Below are 20,321 nucleotides of genomic sequence, written 5' to 3' on the forward strand. Positions count from 1 at the left end.
GCCCTGAGGCTCCAGAACCCCTTTGCTGCATGTCCTCGGGCGCCTCTGGCTTCAGACAGAAGGAACTAATGCTCCTGCCAGGTCTTCGAAGACCTGGAGCTGCCGACAGGCACAGCCTGGACCCGTGGGCTGTTTCTGGCAGCCGAGCCCATCTCCACCCCCACCCCAGCCAGGGGCTGGGACTCAGGGGCCTCTGGGCCAGCCAGAGGGTACTTTCTCTTCCTGGCCTGGAAGGGTTGGCTGCCCCCCTAGTCTGCTGGGGCTCGGCCTCCAGGCCCAGTGCTGGAGGTCAGGCCCTTCGTGTAGAGGGGGTAGCGACTGTAGCTTGGGTGGCGGGAGAGGACAGTATGGTGGGCTGGCTGTTCTTCCTCTTTCCCTTCTTTTAGCAATAAGTCTAGGGGGAGGTGGGGAGGGGGCTTAAGGGGGGAGGTGGGCAGTTTCCTCGAGGGCCTGACTGCAGCGTCACTGGAGGGCAGCAGTGCTTCTGTCTTCAGGGGCCTAGGGGAAGATCCAAGGGGCTCTGAGGGCGCCCACAATGCCCACTGCCCAAAAGCTGAAAGGGCTGGGACATACGCAGACATGGGTTTATTTTTCAATGTTTTTAAAAAATAAACAAATAAAACCTTCCACGTTCACAGAGTCCTCTTTCCCAGTGGGTGAAAGGGCCCTGGGCTCTGCTTCCTGTCTGTGCCCTGAAGGTGCGAGAGGCCGGCCGTGGCCTCTCCCCCAGGTCCCAGACGGGAGTCAGTTGCCTCCTGCCCCGCAGGCAGGCGGGCTGGACTACATCTTGCCCACTGGGACTGGGTCCTTGCCAGGTTGGGAGAAGAAACAGGAGGAGGCAGCTCAGATTCCAAACATTCTCTTTATTACGTGTTTGATCCAGAGGAGAAACTAAGTGCAGGAGGGGGGGCTGGGTGGGGAGGGGCCACCTAGCCTGGGAGGCCCCCGGGCTGCCACCCCCTCTGGGAGTCAAGCCATGCCCTCCTGGCCCCTCGAGCACCCGGGCTGTTCCATAGGGCAGGAGCAGGGAAGGAGGGAGGGAGCCCTTGGTCAGAGCCGGAGCCCGCAGTCGGGGCTTGGGGCAGGAGGGCTGAGGTTGGCGAGGCCCCTTCCTGGGACCCAAGAGCTCGACTTGCGCGGAGCCTGGCCTGGGAGGGGGGTGATGAGTAGGGGTGGAGTCATCATAAATCAAAAAAAAAAAAATAATAAAATAATAAAATAAAAAATAAAACCCATCACAAAAAATGTACAACTCAGGTGAGGGTAGAGGCAGCCTCTGTGCGGGGCCCCCTCCCCCAATTTCTCAAGAACAGAAACAGCAGAGAAATAAATTAAGGGATGCAGCGGCCGCCACCAGCCAAGCGTCCATAACCGGCCACTCCCACACTGGCTGCAGAGGGTAGCGAGCTGGGAGTCACTTGGCCTCTGTCCCCCACCCTGTGGAGGGGCCTGGCTGCCCCCCGCGGCCTCCCGCCAGGTGGCCATGGAGGCCTGGGTGGTGTCTCCTGAGAGGAGGAAAGGCCAGGCCAGAGATGAGTGGGGAGGGAAGTCACTGCTCAGGAACTAGCTGGTGCCCAGATTAATGCCAATGAAGGGGAGCCGAGGGGAAGGTGCCGCGGCGAGGGGGCTGTGCTTTCAGACAAAGGCTCTCCCAGAACGGAGATGCCCAGCAGTTCCGGAGACGAGCAGCCCTGGCAGCCCCCTGGGGGCCGAGGAGCCCATCTGCCCAGCGTCGCCTCCCGGCTCCCAGCCCTGGGGTCAGCCCTGCCTTCGCCGGGAGGGGTGAGAGAAGATGGCACAGACTTTTGAGGAGGGGAACAAAAGTCCCCACAGCAGCTTGTGGAAGGAAATGCCCAGCTCTGGGAAAGGCGGAGCCGAGGATACAGTGTGGAGGGAGGCTGGAGCCCCTCGCCAGCGGCCGCCAGCCCACCCATCTCAGGGCCGGCAGCACCCCCGCCCCAGCCCCCTGCCGCACAGGCCTCCTGCCCGGGAGCCTGAGGTCAGGGGAAGGCCACCTCTGGAGGTTTGCTGGGAGGGGAGGGGAAGGAGAGGGGAGAAGCCCAAAGTGGGCCTGGCGGAGGGCCTGGCAGGGAACTCCACCACTCTTGCCTGAGAGTGTTCCAGCCCTGAGCCACCCTCCTGGGAAACCCCACAGATCCAGTCTCGACTGTCCCGATGGGGCAGGGAGGAAAGGTGGTCGCTGGGATTTTTTTTTTCTTTTTTCTTTTTGGTAATAAAAAATTTCTTGGTTTAGGCGAAATACTCTGTGCAACCGCAGTACCGAGGGGGAGCCCTGCCCCCCCACCCCCTCCCCTTCTTTAGCCTCCTGTGGGGGAGAGGGGAGAAGGGGGAATTTCTGGACAGGGGTAAAGGGGGGTGGGGTGGGAAGAACCACCTCCCACCCCCCACAAACACGGAAGAAAACCGGAGGGGGCGGGGAGGGAGAAGTGCCAGCAGGGGGAGACGCCCGGCCCGGCGTGCCAGTCGGCCCAGCGGGGCACCGGCCCCAGCAGCTAAGTCCAGCTGGCCGGCCATCGCCCCCGCGCCGGGCAGCCTGTTAAAGCTTCAGCTCGTTGGCTATTTTGGAAGCAATGTTTTTGAAGGCCATGGAGGTGCCCGATATCCGCTTGAATCGCACGCCGTTGAGGGACAGCCGCGGCAGCTTGCACACCTCCATCTCCCACTGCACGAAGCTCTCGTGGCCCGGCGTGCCGTGCATGCACAGCAGCATGTACCTCTCGTGCAGCTCGCTCTGGCAGCTGTTTGCGTCCAGCACCTTGCGGATCTCCCGCATCATCTCGTTGGGCTCCATGGAGCTCGTGGTCTTCATGCTCCACGTGAAGCGCAGGGAGCGCGGCTTGGCCTCCCGAAACTCCTCCTTGTCCTTGTCATTGCCGCCGCTGCCCACCACGTGAGGTCTGAGGAGAGGGCAGAGGCGACAGTCAGGTGGGGCAGAGGCACCCCCGCGGGAGAGCCCCCCCGGCAGCGGGACGCGGAGACCACAGAGTGCAGTGTGGGAGGCGGCCCGGGAGGCACAGGCTGGAAGAGGGAGCTCAGACAGGGGGGAGGCGGGCGGCCATCCTGCGACCTCCCCAGTGAGCAGAGAAGGCCGCAGAGAAGGCAGGAGCGCCAGCCCCAGCAGGGGGGAAGCCAGCGCTGCCTTCTTTTGGGGAGGGGAAGGCCAGGGAGAACTGGGTGCCCCGCGCCATGGCCCTGAGCAGCACTGGCTGGACAGAAAGAAGGGCTGAGGCACAGACAGGTGAGCGGGTGGCCAGTCCCCACCACCCAGCCCAGGGCTCCTGTTGCCAGAAGACACCAAGGCTGAGAAGGGCCCACACCTACTTCAGTGGGGGGTGGGGGGCTCCTCTAGGGAAAGGGAGCCCCGAGAGCTGGGGACAGGGCGGAGCAGGAAGAGCCAGGCGGCAGAAGGAAGAGAGGAGCAGGCGGCTCGGGCGGGCCGGGGCTGGCTCCAGCCCTCTCACCTGAGCGTCTCCACTCGGTCTTTGCTTTCAGGTTCATTCAGGTTCCTCAAAAAACAGAGCGAGGGAGAGTTTAGTGCTGGGACCTCTCGCTCCTTGCGCTGCCACCAACCCAGGTGAGGCTGGGTCCCAGGAGGTGCGGCCGCTGGGTGGGCGGGCCCAGGCCCAAGCCCACGGGCCCCTGCCCGTCACGGCTGTGCGGCGCCACCCACTGGCAGCTTTGCAGGCCTGTGACAGGAGCCCAGCCCTGGGCCGCCCCTCCCCACACCCCCAGCAGATCTGTGCTGGGGAGAGGGAGCTCTGCGCCTGGAGGGCACGGATGTGCACATGCGCACTGCCTTGCACCAGCGCCTCCCACACAGTGACCCTGTGACTGCTGGGTCTTCTGCTCCAGTGACCAGGGCCTCAGCACTGGAGTCCTCTGGGAAGGAAGGGGCTGAGGGATGGACAGAGGCCTCTCTTAGGAGGCAGAAAGGGCCAAGAGCGGCATCGCTTTGAGAGTGCCTGGGGAGGGGTGGGAAGGAGCAGGGCCCTGAGGCCAGCTGCAGACAGGCCCGCCTCCCCCATTCTTTTATAACCCCCTGCCTGCCAGGCTGCCAGGCCATCTGCTTGCACAGAAGGGAGGGTGGCGGGCAGGGCAGGGCAGACACCTCAGAGGGTGGGTGGGGAAGAGGTCTGGCCCCGCTGAGCGGCTGCTCCAGCTCCTGGCTGGAAGATGGGTGCCTGGAGCGGGAACCCGGGGACTGCTGAGGACAGCAGGGAGGCGAGGAGGAGAGAGAGCGCAGCGGCAGCACATGGAAAAGGAACACGAGACACACCAGACACACGGATGCAGACCAGTGCGCTGCGAGCAGGGAGCAGGGCTGTGCCGGGGAGGAGCCTGGCTGATCTCTCCAGCCCCACCTGGCTCCTGCCCTGTGGGTGGAGGCTCCTGCAGGGCAGGCCCCACTGGGGCCCTGTGAGTCAACAGCCAGCCATGCGGGCGAGGAGCTGGGTGGGGAGCAGTGGGTGGAAGGGGAAAGTCGGAAGACCCTGCCCTGGCTGTTGCTCTGTCAGTGGGGCCCCAGTGTGCCTCCCAGATGCCTCAGCCCCCACGCAGGGTCCGGGAGGACAGCCTCAGGGAACCAGTGCTCCTGACCTGGCCCTTGGTCTTCGGCTTGGTCTTTGGCCCACCCAGACCTCTGGGGAGGATGAGAGTAGGGCCAGGGCTGGAAGAGGCAGGATCCAGCTCAGGAAGGGAGATGCCTGAGTCAGGGGGGGCTCCCATTTTTCGCCAGGGTCAGGAGTGGCCAACCCAGACCTGAAACATCCCAGTTCCTAGCTCTCTGGGCGCCACGGGCACAGAGGCCGTGCACAGTCCAGGGACGCCCTGCTCCTGCTGGAGGCAGGAGGTGCACTGGATGGGGGTAGGGCGTGCCCAGTCTGGTAGCAGCTGCCAGAAGGGGGTGCTGTGCCCCACTCCTGATGCAAAAAGCTCCTTGGACCTGGAGGCATCAGGTGGAAGCCTTGGGACCCCAGTGTCCCTGTAGTGCCTCCGAAGTGCTGCCATCCCAGAGGACACACAGCCCTGAGGTGGAAGGAGAGAAGGGGAAACCCAGGAGACCTAGAATGAGACACCATTCCCGAGCTCTCTCAGTCCCAGAGAGTCTCTTCACAGCACATGCACAGACAGCAGAGAGGCTCAGAAAAGGAACCCAAGACTTGTGACCAAACCCAGGGTGAGGGTGGGGGAGACAATCTTAAAGGGAGAATTTCCTGTCATTGTCAAAGCCACTTGCCCTGAGGGGGCCAACATGGTCCCCAACTGCTGCCCAGTCTTCATCCCTTTAAGATGGCAGAGAGAGGGCCACACAGACGTGGTTAGCAGATAGGGAAGGGAGCAAGAGCCAGAAGAGGAGTTAGTGAGAGAGACAGGACACGGGACACAGACACACACACACAGCGGGCTCAACGCCTACCTTCTGGCAAACCTGAAAGACAGATTTCTAAAAAAACAAACAAAAAAAGACAAAATAAAAAAAGAAATAAAAAAAACCAACAAGACGGTATGTGGATAAGCAGGTAGGGAGTGGGCTTTATAGGTTCAAAGGTCACCCCGTTTGTGAAAGAGCCGCTCAGCGGGACTAGAGCCACAGACAGCCCGACCTGCTCCCGCCCCACCCAGCGGCCAGCCCGGAGCCTGGGTCCCTGGGCTGCACAGGGGCTGGGTTTTGGGCGACTCCAGCTGAGTGGAGGGAGGCACAGGAGGAAGAGCCGACAAACCCACCCAAAAGCCCCCTGCTGCTTCCGGGGCTCCACTGAGGCAGTGGAGGAAGCAGAAGGACGGAGACAGGGAGCAGCCAGAGGCCACATGGCTGAAGGCACCTGGAGAATCAGAGCTGGCCCCTGGGTGGTCAGGGGCCAGGTGCGAGAAAGCCCCTGAAGAGTGCCCACCCTCGCTCCCACACAGGAGAGCCTCGGGGATTCAGGCTGTGCAGGAGGCGGCTGCCCTGGGCCCCACCCGCTGGTTCATGTATGGCCTTCATCCTGGCAACCTGGGCTCAAGAACATGGCGGCAGCAGACACGACCCACTGTGGGGTGGGTCAAAGGGGAAGACACAGGACCAGGAAAAAACTCCCTGCTGGCCCAGCCTGGCTCATGCCTCATGACTTTGCAGCTGCGTCACCAAATACAAGTTTCCATGGGAACCCAGGAGAGAAGAGGGGGCTTTTATTTTAGCATCTGAGTTCACACTCTCCTAGAGGAGGCGGCACAGGCCATCTGCTTGGGGCCAGAGAATGAACGAGGGGTGTGTACAGGAGCTGGGGAGAGGCCTGAGAGGATGGGTCTGACATAAAAGATTCTGACGAGGACCCAATTTCTTAGGCTTCCAGGCCTCTCCTAGCCCAGGAAACCTCCAGTTCAGGGTATTCCCCACGCCCCGTAGGAGGACCTGGCCTCAGGCTCTGTGCTACACTAAGCCCCCTACTCACCTGCGTACAAACTTGGAGGTGAATTTGCTGAAGATGCTCCCAGAGGCCCCCCGCCGGCCCTGGCTGTTGCCAGAGGGAGAGGCTGGGGTCACACCATAGGGCAGATTCTGCTGGTCCCGCACCTGTCGGAGCTGCCCTGCGTGGAAGGTGCTTCGACTGGACACACCCCGGGGGAAATTAGTTCGTTCTGGGGCTCCACCACTGCTGCTGATGTTGTGGGCGGAGGGGGAGGCGACAGGGACACGCTGGGGGGCTGTACTGTGGGAAAAGATGGGGCGCGGGGGCAATGCATCAGGGCACAAGCCAGGCATCATCAGAGCACCGGGGCGCCCTGGCCAGGCACAGGGAGGGGGTGCTAGCGCGGAGGCAGCCATCACGGAGACACAGAAGGAAGGGTGTGACCACCGAGGACATGGGGAGGACTCCGGTGAAGGGAAGGAGATGGTCTGGGGGAGGCAGGAGGCGAGGAAGGACACGTGTGTGGAGAGCAGTACAGGCTGGAAAGAAGTGGCTCCTAGGAGCTAGGCAAACTGGAACCTCAAGGGGACAAGGTTGACCAACCCTCAAGGATTGAGTCCCTGTGATGCTGACTGTCCCCGGGGTCCTAAGGAAGTCCAGGAAGGCTCAGAACAAAAAGGCTTCCTCCTGGAGCCTCGGGACGGCTTCTGGCATATCTGTTCTGAGAGGGAGAACTGGAGGAAAAGAGGGACATTAAGCTATTTTCTGTTCCCTCCACTTCCTAGCTGCAGGGGCCAGAGTCAATTCCTATGGCTGAGGACAAGAACAGAGCAGGACCCCCAAGTGGGAAGAAACTGTTGTGGGCAAGGGGTGGGCAGGCTGAGGGCAGCAGGTGCGGCCACTGCCCCAGCACACTTGCCTGGGCCGCGGCACCTCACAGTTACTGTCCGTGGGGGGCAGCCCAGTGGCCTTGTTGGGGTGCACGGAGGCCGACATGGATTTCTGGTGCTGGCGGGGTCGGGCCGCAGAGACTGCGGCAGAAGCAGAAGCCGTGGAGGCCCGGGACCCTGGCATGGTTAGGCTAGGAGACAAAAGCAGCGGAAAGGCCTGGATTAGGGGTGGTGGGGGTGGGAGGTTTGGGTTAGGAAGCCAGGGCAGGGCAGGGAGAGCTGGGGAGCAGCAAGGGGATGCAGGCGCAGGGCCGGGAAGCAGAGTGCAGGGGAGGCAGGGAGGCCGCAGTCCACGGGAGGATGCCTAAGTTCGGGCAAGCTGACAGACGGCCCCCCTGGGCTGTGCTGGTCTCCCAGGAGTGCTGAGAACAAGTGTTTCTTTGACAGAGAGCAGGGTGCTGTTAAAAGGAGTTTTCAGCTCAGGAGAGGGGGAGGCAGAAATCAGTACTTGGGTTGTCGATGGTCAAGGTGAGGGTAGCTCTGCTCTGAGGGGTATGGCTGGAGTCACTCTGCTGTGTACCCTTCCTTCTGCCCTGAGCCAGGGCCCCAAAAACCAAGCCCCTGGCATTGAGGCCGAAGGGCGCACATGGTCACGCCCTGGCTGCAGTGAAGAAGCAAGAAGGGAGCGGAGATGACCAGGAGTCTCACACTCAGCACACCACACCACGGGGGAGTGGTCACAGGAGCACAGGGGGCAGGAGACAGCGGGGGGCGGGGGTGGGGGAGGGGAGGGGAGGGCGAGGGGTGTGGGTGTGGAAAGTTGGACCAGACAGAGCCAGGACGGAACTCCAGGAAGCAGGGGGTGCTGTGCCAGGTGGCTCTCAGGGTGCATGGCCGAAGGGCCAAGGATTCTCACCTGTCTTTGCCATTCTGGATAGAGGCCTGGCCCAAGCTGGCTCTCTCTAAAAGTGGGGAATTCCTGCTTCGGTTTGTGCTGGTGGAGAGGACACTGTTCTGTGGGGAGCAAAGGGCACAGCTGTGTCACAGAAAAGGAAACGTCTACAGGCGGGCCGCAGAGGCGGGCTCGCAGAGACCGCTTCCCCTCTGCCATCGGCAGGCAAGATAGAGGATTTTGCCTTTACTCTTGGGGGCCAGGCTTTCGACAGTCAGCACAAGTAGCCCCCAGAGCAGGTCAGGTAGGCACCCAAGGCAGCCCTGTGTGGATTAAGAAAAGAGCCGCAGGCGGGGAGGGCGGCCCTGAGCAAGAGTACAAGGGAGGACCTCAGGACTGGGGCTGCTGGCTGAAGGAGGGAGGACTGGCGAGGCTCACCGTGGAGGGGGTAGGGGTGGTCTTCTTCCTCTCCAGGCCAGGCAGGGGGCTGGCAGGCACTTTGGCTGTGCTGCTGGCCTTCCGCCCGGACTCCCGGTCCTCCTCAGGCCGCTTATTTTCTGCGTTGTTACTCTGAGTCTTCTTAGAGTAGGAATTAGAGGTGGGAATGGCAGGACCAGCTGCAGGGACAGAGGGGGAGGGCTAAGAAGGTAGGACAGGCCCACTGCGCGCCAGGGCTCTCCTACAGCTTTACCAGCAACCTAGCAGACCCCAGTTCACAAAGGGAAGCTAAGAGACTCGTCCAAGGCTGTGCTGCTCATAAACTCAGCTGCATCAACAATGTCCCCAGAGAGAGGGGGACAGTTGGCCTCCTGTCGCTGCCCTAAGCACTTACCCTGGTCGCTGAAGCGCCGCTGCTTGGGGTTGGCCGAGACACTGCGCTGCACCTTGTGGGAGGGGGAAGGAGCACTGCTGTTGGTCAGGTCTGCGGAAGGCCGGGGCTTCAAGGTGATGGTGTCGCCCTCCGGCTGCAGGAGACAAAAGGGGGGGCACAGTTAAGCTGAGATATGCGGGGACCGATGCCCTGCTCTAACACTAAGCCACCCCAGGCTCACAAGAGACATGCCTCCTGCAAGTCCAGGGTGCACCTCACTCCCGGAGACCCCCAACAGAGGCCCTGATAAACACTGCCAAAGATGACCCCCACCCCAGCCAGAGGGAAATACAAGAATGCACACAGACCCACAAGAATGCACACAGACAGACCACCCCACCCCTACCAGATACTCCTGAGCAGGCTACAGTTAGAACCAAGAGAGGGAGGCCAATACCACCAGCGGGGGAACACAGTGGGGAGGCCCTGGGGGCACGTGGGGACAATGCACAACTGGACAACTGTGCATTTCCACTGAGACGTTTGACTTTGGACTCAGATATGGCTGCCTGGGACAGGCGGAAGAACCAGGGTCTCAGACAGGAGGATGGGCATACACACACACACAAGCACTAGGCAGATGCAACACACAGACCCACGATGCCTGTAGAAAGACACGGGATGCATGTACCCACAAACGCTTCCGGATAGAGAGAGTGACGCATACACCCAACATAGCGAGGCCAACCAATTCCCGGTCTATCCAACACAGACCCAGCTGGGTCTACTCACCCATAAGGACCCCCAGGCCCAGGGCCCACCAGCTCTCCCTTCACTGAGGGAGATCAGTAAGAGCAAAGGCCAGAGGACCTTCGCCACCAGAGCCAGGCTTCACAGAAAGCACACGGGGTGCCGCTGGCAGTGAGCTGGCCAGGTGAGGGGACAGAGCGGGGAGCACACACCTCAGAGCTCTTGTAGCCCAGCAGCAGATAGGTGGCCATCACCTCGTTGTACCTCTGGCCCACCAGCGAGTCCTGGATCTCTTCTCGTGTGTAACCCATGGACACCATCAACTCTGCAGAGGGGACACACAGTTAAGGCCGGTCCTGAGTCCTAGGCCCACTCAGTCTCATAGGCCAGCACAGCCTCACCTGTCCGCCGAGGGTCCTTATAATCAGGGAGTGGCTCCACATAAGGCTTTAATTCATCATCTTCGTGACCCACATTCATCCATCGATCTTTCATGATTTGCTGGGGAGCAAAGGGAAGGGAAGGGCAGAGGAGATGGCTCAGCCTGGAGGTGTCCTTGAGAACCCAGGACAGTCCAGCCAGCAGGCCTCCAAGCTGCTCACCTCTAAAGTGCCTCTCTTGCTGGGATTGAGAATGAGAAATTTCTTAAGCAGGTTTTCACAGTCCGTGGACATGTAGAAAGGAATACGGTATTTTCCCCTCAGTACCCGCTCCCGCAGCTCCTGTAGGAGGAAAATTTAAGTCACCCCAAGGCCAAGGGAAGAAAGCTGATATCCAGGATCTTGAGAGCTTGACTGGCCAGGCAGGGGAAAGTGAAATAAGGTAGGAGGCGGAGGGCCTGGGACAAGGCACCTCCCCAGAAGGCGGCGATGTCAAGTGCCCCGCACCCTCTGGCTTGACCAGTCCGAGGCTGCCAGCTCTCGAGGAAAGACCTGATGTGATTACACTGGATGCAGAGGGCCTTTCAACTGCTGCCACCTTTAGTAAGCTCTCCTTTGAAGCGCAGGCGCGGGAAAAATGTAGAGGTGGCAAGGGTGAGAGGTCAGGGATAAGACCAGGCTGAGAGAGGAAATGAGGAGTAATTAACATGAGCTAAGTTTGCACTTCACTCCACCTTGAGGTTCTGTCCATCAAAAGGCAGGGATCCGCTGACCAGTGTATACAGGATAACTCCCAGACTCCACACGTCCACCTCGGGACCATCGTATTTTTTGCCCTGGAAGAGCTCTGGGGCAGCATAAGGTGGGCTGCCGCAGAAGGTGTCCAGCTTGTTCCCAAAGGTGAATTCGTTGCTGAAGCCAAAGTCTGCAATCTTGATGTTCATATCAGCATCCAAGAGCAGGTTTTCTGCCTAGAAGGTAAGACGGAAAATGACGGGGATGGATCCATTTTTCCAAATGGATCATATGTAGGCGTTGGACAGAAAGAGGTGACGGAATGGGAGAGCAAACAGGAAATCATCCCCAGGCTTGGTACTTTCTCCCCAAAGTCCAAGGCTGGCCTTCAATCAGCATGACCAGGCTGGGCTGGAGGAGCGCAGCAGAGGCCACTGCTCACTCAGGTGGCCACGTGGTGCTGGGAGCTGAAGGCTCAGACACCGTGAGTGCCACAAAGCTTTCGAGTCAGGCCCAGGTTAATCATGGTCACGTCTGTGAGGACTCAGGGGCCAGGAGACTCTTAGGCAGCCTCACACTCTAACAACCAGAGACCCAGCGAGCACGCATGACTGCTAAGCAGCAGGGGTGCAGCTGTGGAACAGCCCGCAGGCCATGTGTCAGCCACAGAGGCAGTGGCAGCACTCCTGCTGCACAGGGCAGCCCCACAAAGTGACGCGCCAATGGGTGAAATGGCAGGCCTTCGGGACACCAGATGGGGTGGGACCCCAAGTCTTCCCAAGGAGTACATAAGAGCTCGAGGAGCATCCTCATCATTTCAAAAAATTCAAGGCTGGAGTTTCCTTGCCCCTTCAGGGCCTGATGGTCATAATTAACGGAGAGCAACCCAACCCAAAGACACAGGGTCAAGAGTCAAACTTACCTTTAAGTCTCTGTGGACGATGAACTTCTGGTGGCAGTACTGCACAGCAGACACTATCTGAAAGGAAGGAAGGAGGGTTAGCCCAGGGGCACCTGGGGGGGACCCTGTGACCTGTGGCCTGGCTCTGAGCTGACACACAGATACGCAAAGCCCAAATGATTCTCCAAAGGGCACTGACAGACAGGCAGCTCCTCCTTGCAGGCCAAATCCCAGAAGGCAGAGGTCCCCCAGACGCTGAGGGGGAGCACACCCACCTGACGGAATTTGGCCCGAGCTTCTTTTTCTTTCATTCTGCCATGAGCCACTAGATAATCAAATACTTCTCCTGCAAGAGACAGGCAGGGCGGAAGTCAGAGCTGGCTGGGGTTGGGGTGCAAGGGGGTGCAGCTGGAATGGGCAGGTCTGTACCTACCTCCACTCGCGTACTCCATGACAAGGTAAAGTGTTTTTTCAGTCTCAATTACTTCAAATAATTTAACTGTAAGAGAAATGGGCAAGTGATATAGTCAGAGAAGTAGCTGGGTTCCCACATCAAGCCCCAAAATATCCAGGGGCATCCTGGAAATGGAAGTCTCCTGCTTTCGCTCCACCCTCCCAGGAGAGAGGCAGGGCTGGACTCAGAGCTGGGCTCCCCCGAAGCCACCCTGAAGGCCTGACTCGAGAGGGCACTACGCCGGGGAAGGAGGGCATGCTGGGGAGTGCAGTCTTGCGTGGGGAGAAGACAGGAGTGACAACTGGTTCTCACCTATGTTGGGATGATTCAAAACCTTCATTATTCTTACTTCACGGAAGAGCTGGAAAATAAAATAGCAGGGGGTCATGCCTGCTCACCCTGCTCCCTCAGTGAACCACTGCTAGGACGCTTTCTTCAGGAGACAATGGCCAGGGAAGAGAAACAGGACAGCTGCCCAGCTCATCCTTGCCCTCCAAGGTGGCCGAGCAGGGGAGTGAGCACCTCTGCTGCAGGTTACCCAAATCAGGCCCCCAAACAGCAGCTGGGTTTGGGGCAGGGGCCTCTGTAAGGGATGGTGTGAGTCCATGTTCATGAATATTCAGGGCCTGAGCTGCTTTGAAAGTTCAGTGACAAAACAGACTCTGGCTTGGTCGGTGCAAAGGGCTGGGGGTTTCCTGAAGGGGGACCCCATCATCTTCTGATTTACTGAAGTCAGAGCTCTCCTGGGCCTCCAGGGTGGTGACAGAAGAAGCCACTCCTATATATAGCTGATGCCAATTTTAATCAAATCCACCTCCACACACTCACGCTCTCTTTGTGAAACAAAACCAGGGGCTCCAAACCATGTATTTCCATAAAGAAAGATGACAGAAATGAACTCCATCCCCTCTGTGGGGGCCAGAGAACTGGAAGGTTGTTGTTTTTGTTTTTTTTTAACTTCCAGACCTCACCACTTGCACAAAGAGCAGAATTAATTGTTGTTTTGGGAGATTGGGGGTCTGCAGACCTAGTTCAGGATCCAGTTTATGGAATAAAGTGAAAGCATTTTCCCATGTATCGAGGAGCCACAGCTCTCGTGAGCCAGGTCCCCACCCATGAGGAACCTGGTCCAGACGCTCACTCCCTCTCCTGGCCCAGCAGTTGTCTTGGATGAAAGGGCAAAAACCCCTGGACACACCTTAAGGGGCAGTAATGCAGAGCAGCACTGAAATGAGTCCCGAGAGGCAGCTGCCTGCATGCCCTGAGGACACCCTCCTGGCCTGGAAGTGGACTTTCCTGGAGAATGTGCTTCGCCAGGCTCCCCCAAACCTTGAAGGGGCTGCTTCTTCACTTCTTGCCCAGTTGGACAAGTGTGACCTGGCCACAGTCAGACTGCCTCTGGATAGTGTATGTTAAAAGTCTTTTAAGATGGCTACATTTGGGCCTCCCCTGGTGGCGCAGGCGGTTAAGTGCCACGCTGTGAAGCTGCCCGCAGCCTCTGCAGTGCTGCTTCAATCCCTGCCGGCCTCGGAGCAACCCACATGGGGCAGCAGACCTCTCCTGTCTTGCCCATTACTCCCCTCGGCAGTGTATTTCATCAGTCTGCCTATTCTGTTCCCCGCTCTGTCTCTGGTGAATCCTCTCACCCTCCTGCACATCTGGCCTGTACCCCGGTTCTTGCATAAGTAAAATAAATCTATCTTAAAAAAAAAAAAAAAGGGCTACATTTATGTGGCAGTGTGCCTTCCAGACAGTCAGGAAGAAAGGCAGGGTGAGGGACCTCCCTGGTGGTGCAAGGGGTTAAGTCTCAGCACTATGAAGCTATCGGTAGCCACTGCGGCCTGAGTTTGATCCCCAGCCAGGGAGCAACCCACATGGTGCAGCAGACCTCTCCTGTCTCGCCCGCTGCTCCCCTCAGCAGTGTATTTCAGTAGATCTGCCTGTTGGGTTCCACACACTGTCTCTGGCAAATCCTCTCCGCCCCACACACCTCTGGCCTACACCCCAGCTTTTGTATGCATAAATAAATAAATCATATTAAAAAAAAAGGCAAGGTGAAAAAAGGTGGGAAATGGGCTGGCCAGGCAGTTTTGATGATGGCAGGCTGAAATGTTCCAGAGGCCTATAGCCACCCCAAGTTCTAGTCCATGGGATCTGAGCCAGTAAGTCAAGAATAGCCCTGTCCCTTGCTTCCAGAAAGTTCCAAGTAGGGAAGCCCTGGTGATGACAGCAGAGTTTCCTTTGAACTCAAGAACCTTGAAGGGATCCCGGGGGTAACAGAAAACCGGAAACACCTTGGTGCTGGCCATCAGTGTGTCAGCGCACCCCCGCCACAGCCTCTTGTTCTATGAACAGCAATCTTGCTGACAGCCACGGAGCCGGCCAGTCTCTCCATGGTGGTTCTGTGGGCATGAGGCTGTATCCCTCCTGAACTGAGTAACAAAATGCTTGTAGAGAGAAAACTGCAATTTGCCACAAGAAGAAAACTGGGCTGAGCAAGTTCAGAAAATCTGAGCCACGATCAGCTGGAGCAGAGGGCACAGGCATCTGACTGGCCCGATGAGGGGCACTTTTTGGAAGCCAGATGGGAGATTTCCTCCTTCCCCGAAATGCTGGCGCCCAGGGTGGGGGAGCGGCAGACAGCTTCCAGACCGACAATAGCCGTCACAGGCAAGCCTTCTGCAAAGGCTCATTCCTACCAGCCTTGCCTAGTTTCTGGAGGTGGGGTTATGTCTTCCTACCTGGAGGACTCCCCAGTCAGCTGTGTAAGACCTCAGGTTCCCATCCAAGTCAAGGAGGGCAGGAAGGGTTCAACCTCATTTAGCAAAGCGTATGTGCAAATGACCTGGTAACTTCCAGGCAAGAGAAGCCTGGCAAGAGAAGCCCGGGAGAGGAAGCAGTTCTTAACCTGCATGCTGCCAGGGCTGGGGGCCGCCTGTGTGGCTTCCAGGAACCAGGCTTCTGGACTCATTCTCTGAAATGGAGCGGGCGCAGGATCCAGGAGGAGCTGCATGTGCTACCAATGCGTGTTTTTGCACTGGACTGGCCAGGGGCCAGAAGATAACGAATGCGGGAAGCAGGTCAGATAGCTTGGCCATTCAAGAGCCAGGGCCTGTGGCCAGGAAGCCCAGTAAAGAGTGAACCCAGGGGGGTCCACCCAAAGCCCAAAAGGTAACGGAGCCACGGAGAGAGAAGAGACAGTGAATGACCAGAGACCATAAACCAGGGATTCAAGAGAAGTATGAATGGGGTCAGTAGATCACTGACCCCTAAAAAAAGTTTAGAAAGGAACGGGAGGGGCTGTGCACTTACTTTCTGGAGGCTGGAGGAGTTCAGTTGAGTCTTATCAATGATCTTCACAGCTACCTGGACGTGAGACAAAAAGCCCAAGATTACCTCTGACCGGGTTAAACACAGCATGCTCATCGACTTCCTGCTTTATGTTCGCCCTGTCCCCCTGCCTCAGTGTCCCTACTGCTTGGACCTCATTTCCACCTGATAGACAAGAGATGGACTGGGACGGCAGTCCCACCCCTGCCCGCAGGGCAGTGACGGCTGGGAAAGGCTGCGTGTCCATGTCCCAGCCCCAGTGCTCACCTCCTTCCCGGTCAGGATGTGCCGGGCCAGCTTCACCTTGGCAAAGTTACCTTTGCCGATGGTCTTGAGGAGTCGATAGTTGCCAATATGGGGCTGCTCGTCAGCAGAGGTGGCCGAGTTGCGGCCCCGCAGCATGTTGGACTTACTGCTGGGCTTGGAGTCGAGGTGTCCCAGGGCGGGCTGCGGGGTGGAGAAACGGGCACCTTCAAGCTCACCGCCAGTCAGTCCCCAACCCCTTGCCCTCAGCTCTTTGCAGACATCGAAGAGGCTGGAGTATAGGGACAGACTTCAGGGGGCCAGCAGGCATGCCCAGAATCGCAAGGCAGAGGGGGGAGAGGGGATGAGAAGAGAGCCAGTCTTCCCTCTAAAGGAGCCTGGTGTCCTGTGGACAGCGGAGTTGCGGACCTGAGCTGTCCATCCCTGGCTACCCCGCCTGGTGGCACCAGACCCGTTAACAGCCCAGCACTGCCACCCAGCACTGCCTCCCCGAAGCTGCTGTGCTCCTGATGCCTGTCCACGGGCTGCAAAGCCAGGTCGCAGGAGCAACACGATCAGAATCGCCTCAAAGTGCGCCCCCCCCCACCCCAACAATGCCTCCCAGTCTCCTTCACTGTTCGTCACCCTCATTGACGCGCAAAGAATGGACTGAACCACAGGGTCTGAGCGAGGGCGCAGGCTGCCTCCCGCGAGCCCCCAGCTCAAAGAAGGGCGTGAAGAAAGGGAAATGACGACGCCAGTCCTGAAGGGGTCACCAAAAGGAGAAGGCCCAGACAAAAGCCTCGGTGGGCGCCAAGACTTGCACACACCTTGCAGGGCCCAGCCCAGGGTTGCTGGCAGCCTGGCAATACCACTCCAGGCAGCTCGTCAACGACACGGAGACGCACGCCCCGGACCCAAAGAGCCACGGCCACTCACTACAGTTCAGAGAGTGAGCGAGTGGCCACTTGGAAAGCCCACCCTGTGGGGCACCCCCAGCAGAGACGGGGTGAAACGCCGACGCCTGCTCCACGCGCATGAGCCCCACGGCGGCAAGTGTAGCAGCCACAGGGGATCACACGGCGCCTGACTCCACTGGCCCGAAGTGTCCAGAACAGGCAAATCCACGGAGACAGAAAGGCCAGTCGAGGGCTGAGGAGGGTGGAGGCGGCGAGGGGACGAGGGGTGAAAGCTCAGGGAGCCCAGGTAGTGAAAACACGCCAATGAAATATTGATGCGGTGCGTGCACTGCTCTGTGAATTCACTAGAAGCCACATAACTGTGCCTTCCGTGGGTGAATTACCCGCTGTCGGAATTTCATCTCAATGAGATTGCTAAGTCTGGTCTCTTGTCGGGACCCCACGCCAAGATGGCTCCAGCATCCTGGCCCCAAGTACTGCCCGAGCCCCACTCCGAACTGCCCTGGGAAGGTCAAGCAGAGAGTCTTGGGGGGCAGGGCTGCCAGAGGCATGTGATGGAAAGGTCGCCCTCTCATAGCCCTTTTGGCTCTAAGTGAAGCCCTCAAATTCACAGTGGAAAGGAAGGACTTGTTAAGGCCCAAGGAACTGTCCAGGGTTCCCTGGCAAGACATTTTTCAGGCAGAAAAACAACAAGAGAAAGTAAGTATCCCGCTCCCTTCTTCCTGCTGTCAACGCAAGGCCCTCTTCTCCTCGCAGAGCGGCTGTGGGCAGACTGGGGTGAGCTGTTTGACTCAGATGCCGTAAGCATGTGGGGCTGGCCCTCTGAGGAGAACAGATGCCTTCGCCATGGCAGACCCTGCAGGGAGGTCCCTGACCTCTGAGAAGAGCCTCTTGCCCTCCTTCCTCGTTCAGGGAGTACCCCTTCCGCTGCCGTCCTCAACAACCATCACGTCCACGTCTAGTCCCAGTGCCCATGCCTGTCAATCCAGGCCGCAGAGGCCACCTGCTCTCCACACTCTATAGCCACCTGAGCCTGCCGGTCCTCAACAGGGTTTGCTAGACCAAAGAGTTTCAAATACTTGGTCGTCACCCCCTCCAAAGGAACTCCAGGGTTCACGCCCCTCAGCAAGAAGGGCTTTTCTGAACCCTGCTGGTGTCAAATTCAGGTCACCCTACTCCAGGGCACCCGAGGCTCATCTCCCAAGGGCCTGAAGGCCTGGCCTCTGTGACCGACCTCCCCTGCGCTCCCGCTTCCCTCCAAGCGCCTAGCACCCTGGCGGCCTGCCTCAGGTCACAGACAGGAAGACCTCTCTCTGCCCCACCCCACGTGGGAAGGTGGGCGACCTTTTTCTGACAAACTCTAATTCATCTCCTAGGTTTCTTGTCACTCTCTTCTCCGAGGACACAAGACAAAGGCAGCAGGAGCTGAGCAATCTCCAAGTCCCCAAAGCCTGGAATAGGGATTCAGTGTCTATGAGGATTTGGGCCCCTTGTCCCTCTGAAGCCAAGCGTGGGACTCCAACTATCTGTCCTCCCGAATCTTCTCTCTGTGCTGCCCCCCTAGGTATTTTTGGCTCAAGGACCACAACCCTGCATGGGGGGCTTCAAGGACCAGGAGAGGTGCTGTGCCCGCCTCTTTCCTCCTCCGAGGTAGAGGGGCGTGGTGAAGAGTGCAGATGCCAAAGACAAACTCCCTGGGTTCAAACCCTAAATCTGTTGCCTACTCAACACACACTCACTCCATCATTATCAACATCACCCTTAAGGAGGAGGGGAGGCTATGACAAAGGGTGAAGGAAACCACCCGAAAGATAACCCGAAAGATAACTCCTGCAGGGCCCCTACACGTGAAGCCGGGGGCTGCCCCTGGGCCAAGTCCTGGCTCTCACCACTCATTAGCACGAGTCTCTTGCGTAAATGGTGAGTAAATAATCCCCAGTCCACGCTGGACAGGTAAGGGGACCTGTGTACGATGCTCTGTCCCGATCCCGCTCCAGAGCTGTCGTCCCCACTGCTGCCCCTGTCCACACAGCCCCAGCTCCTGTAGCCATCAGACAGCGGCTCTACGCCGCGTCCTCCGAATCCAGATGCAGCCCAGATGGAGGCCGACAAGAGGGGCTATGAGCCCTCCTGCTGGAGAGGGGTCCGGGCCAAGCATCGGGCACCCTCCCCGGCTCCACCAGGACCCTAGGTTTCACAGGCGGGGAAGCCGGGGAGCTGGGAGCCAGACTGGGCAGTGGCGAGGGGCTGTGTCCAGGCTGTATCCACTGGACAGTGACGAGAAGGCTCTGCGGTCCGAGTCAGACTAGGGAGGCAGGAGGATGGCGCCTGCGCTCTGATCCCCTGCTGCACAAGTCAGGCAATCCCCTTTCCGGAGGAAGCATCAAGTCTCAGGATGCAGGGCACCCAGGTCCTTCTCTCACCCCCTTTGTTTCATCTGTGTTGCAAGATGCTTTTCACATCAGGGATGTGGGAGGGGGCAAGGGAAGCCCGGGGGGGGAGGAAGCTGGGAATGAGAGCGCCTTCAACAGAAGACGCTGCTTAGACCTAGGTCCTAAGCACAGCGGCTTCTGCAAGACCAAAGAAAAGTGAGAATGAGGCTGGCTCTTAGGGAAGACTCCTTTCTGGGGTTCTGTCTAGGCCCATTCTGCCGGGATCTGGGTCATACCAGCAGGGTAAGACCTTCCTCCTTGCTCACAGTGAGACATGGAAGCCCAGGCATTCCCAAAGGCCCAGCCTACACCACACCCCAGGTGGGCCCCATAGTCTGCTCAAAGATGGCTCCACAGGCTCAGGGGGCTCCTGAATGATTAATAGGTCACCCTCTAGGCAGGATTTGGAGCCAAGGGCAGCAGCTGCAGGTTATGAAGCTGGCTGATTCAGAAGCCAGACCTACCCAGCTCCAGGGTCCTTGATAGAGAGAGAACACAGAAAACGGATAAAAGAGCCTTAGATTCAGTGGCTCCTTCAACCTGAGATCTCAGAACTTGGCCCAGGCCTGCTGCCAGGCCCGCCCGGAAGACAGTCTCCACCCCGAGAGCCGGGCGCTGACTCAGGTAGGCAGGGCCCCTTCCCTAATGCTGGAGGCTCCCCCCATCATTGTGCCCCTAGGAAAGCTTGTGTGTTGGGGCTCTGTACTCTGGATTGGCCCCCAGAGTCCTGAGGTTTCCCCTGGGCTGGAAAGGGGCTAAGCTGGGAGGGGTGAGAGGCTGGCATTCCCCGGCCGGGGGCAGAGTAAGCACTGTGGGATGCCCCTGGTGCCAGTCTCCCCCCACGGCATGCCGGCACGCCCTTGTGGGCCTCTGCCTGCTGCTGGCCTCTTCCTCTCACTGGGTTAAGCCTGCAGACTCAAGTAGGGGGGTGCTCTCCTGCTATGTGCTCCCTCTTCCTTTTCTAGGCAATGCCTCTGGAAGCCCATGAATTTTACTACCTGTGCTAATGCCTGGCTCCACTAGCAATTCTTTAAAGATCCTGTTTGGGGTGGGAGAGGAATGAGGGGGCAAATCCAGAGGAAAAAAGGGAAAACATACCCGTCTGGAAGGGACAAGGACTACCAGCGACTTCCATTCAGCAGAGCCCAAAGCAGGAGCTGTCAGGCAGCGAGG

At 58.8% G+C, this 20,321-nt stretch overlaps 1 protein-coding gene across 6 annotated transcripts in view; it reads right to left on the bottom strand.

Moving 5' to 3' along the window:
• Positions 1-2,435: 2,435 nt before the first annotated feature.
• Positions 2,436-20,321, bottom strand: part of MARK2 (microtubule affinity regulating kinase 2) — a gene marked incomplete at its 5' end in the record, with an annotated part of 52,969 nt that continues 35,083 nt past the window's right edge. The window contains 18 exons of one of the 6 annotated variants that reach the window (XM_084244639.1): positions 2,436-2,918; positions 3,483-3,527; positions 5,438-5,464; positions 6,453-6,710; positions 7,324-7,491; positions 8,217-8,314; positions 8,631-8,809; positions 9,025-9,157; positions 9,966-10,078; positions 10,155-10,254; positions 10,356-10,475; positions 10,868-11,104; positions 11,791-11,847; positions 12,045-12,115; positions 12,203-12,268; positions 12,536-12,584; positions 15,536-15,589; positions 15,821-16,000. In XM_084244639.1, the coding sequence (XP_084100765.1) occupies positions 2,558-2,918; positions 3,483-3,527; positions 5,438-5,464; positions 6,453-6,710; positions 7,324-7,491; positions 8,217-8,314; positions 8,631-8,809; positions 9,025-9,157; positions 9,966-10,078; positions 10,155-10,254; positions 10,356-10,475; positions 10,868-11,104; positions 11,791-11,847; positions 12,045-12,115; positions 12,203-12,268; positions 12,536-12,584; positions 15,536-15,589; positions 15,821-16,000 (2,316 nt within the window). In that variant the 3' untranslated portion in view covers positions 2,436-2,557. The remainder of the gene's footprint in view (positions 2,919-3,482; positions 3,528-5,437; positions 5,465-6,452; positions 6,711-7,323; positions 7,492-8,216; positions 8,315-8,630; positions 8,810-9,024; positions 9,158-9,965; positions 10,079-10,154; positions 10,255-10,355; positions 10,476-10,867; positions 11,105-11,790; positions 11,848-12,044; positions 12,116-12,202; positions 12,269-12,535; positions 12,585-15,535; positions 15,590-15,820; positions 16,001-20,321) is intronic. The other 5 variants (XM_084244641.1, XM_084244640.1, XM_084244642.1 and 2 more) reach the window with 5 other exon arrangements.

Source organism: Talpa europaea (assembly GCF_964194135.1).
Source record: "Talpa europaea genome assembly, chromosome: 1".
Classification (NCBI taxonomy): domain Eukaryota; kingdom Metazoa; phylum Chordata; class Mammalia; order Eulipotyphla; family Talpidae; genus Talpa; species Talpa europaea.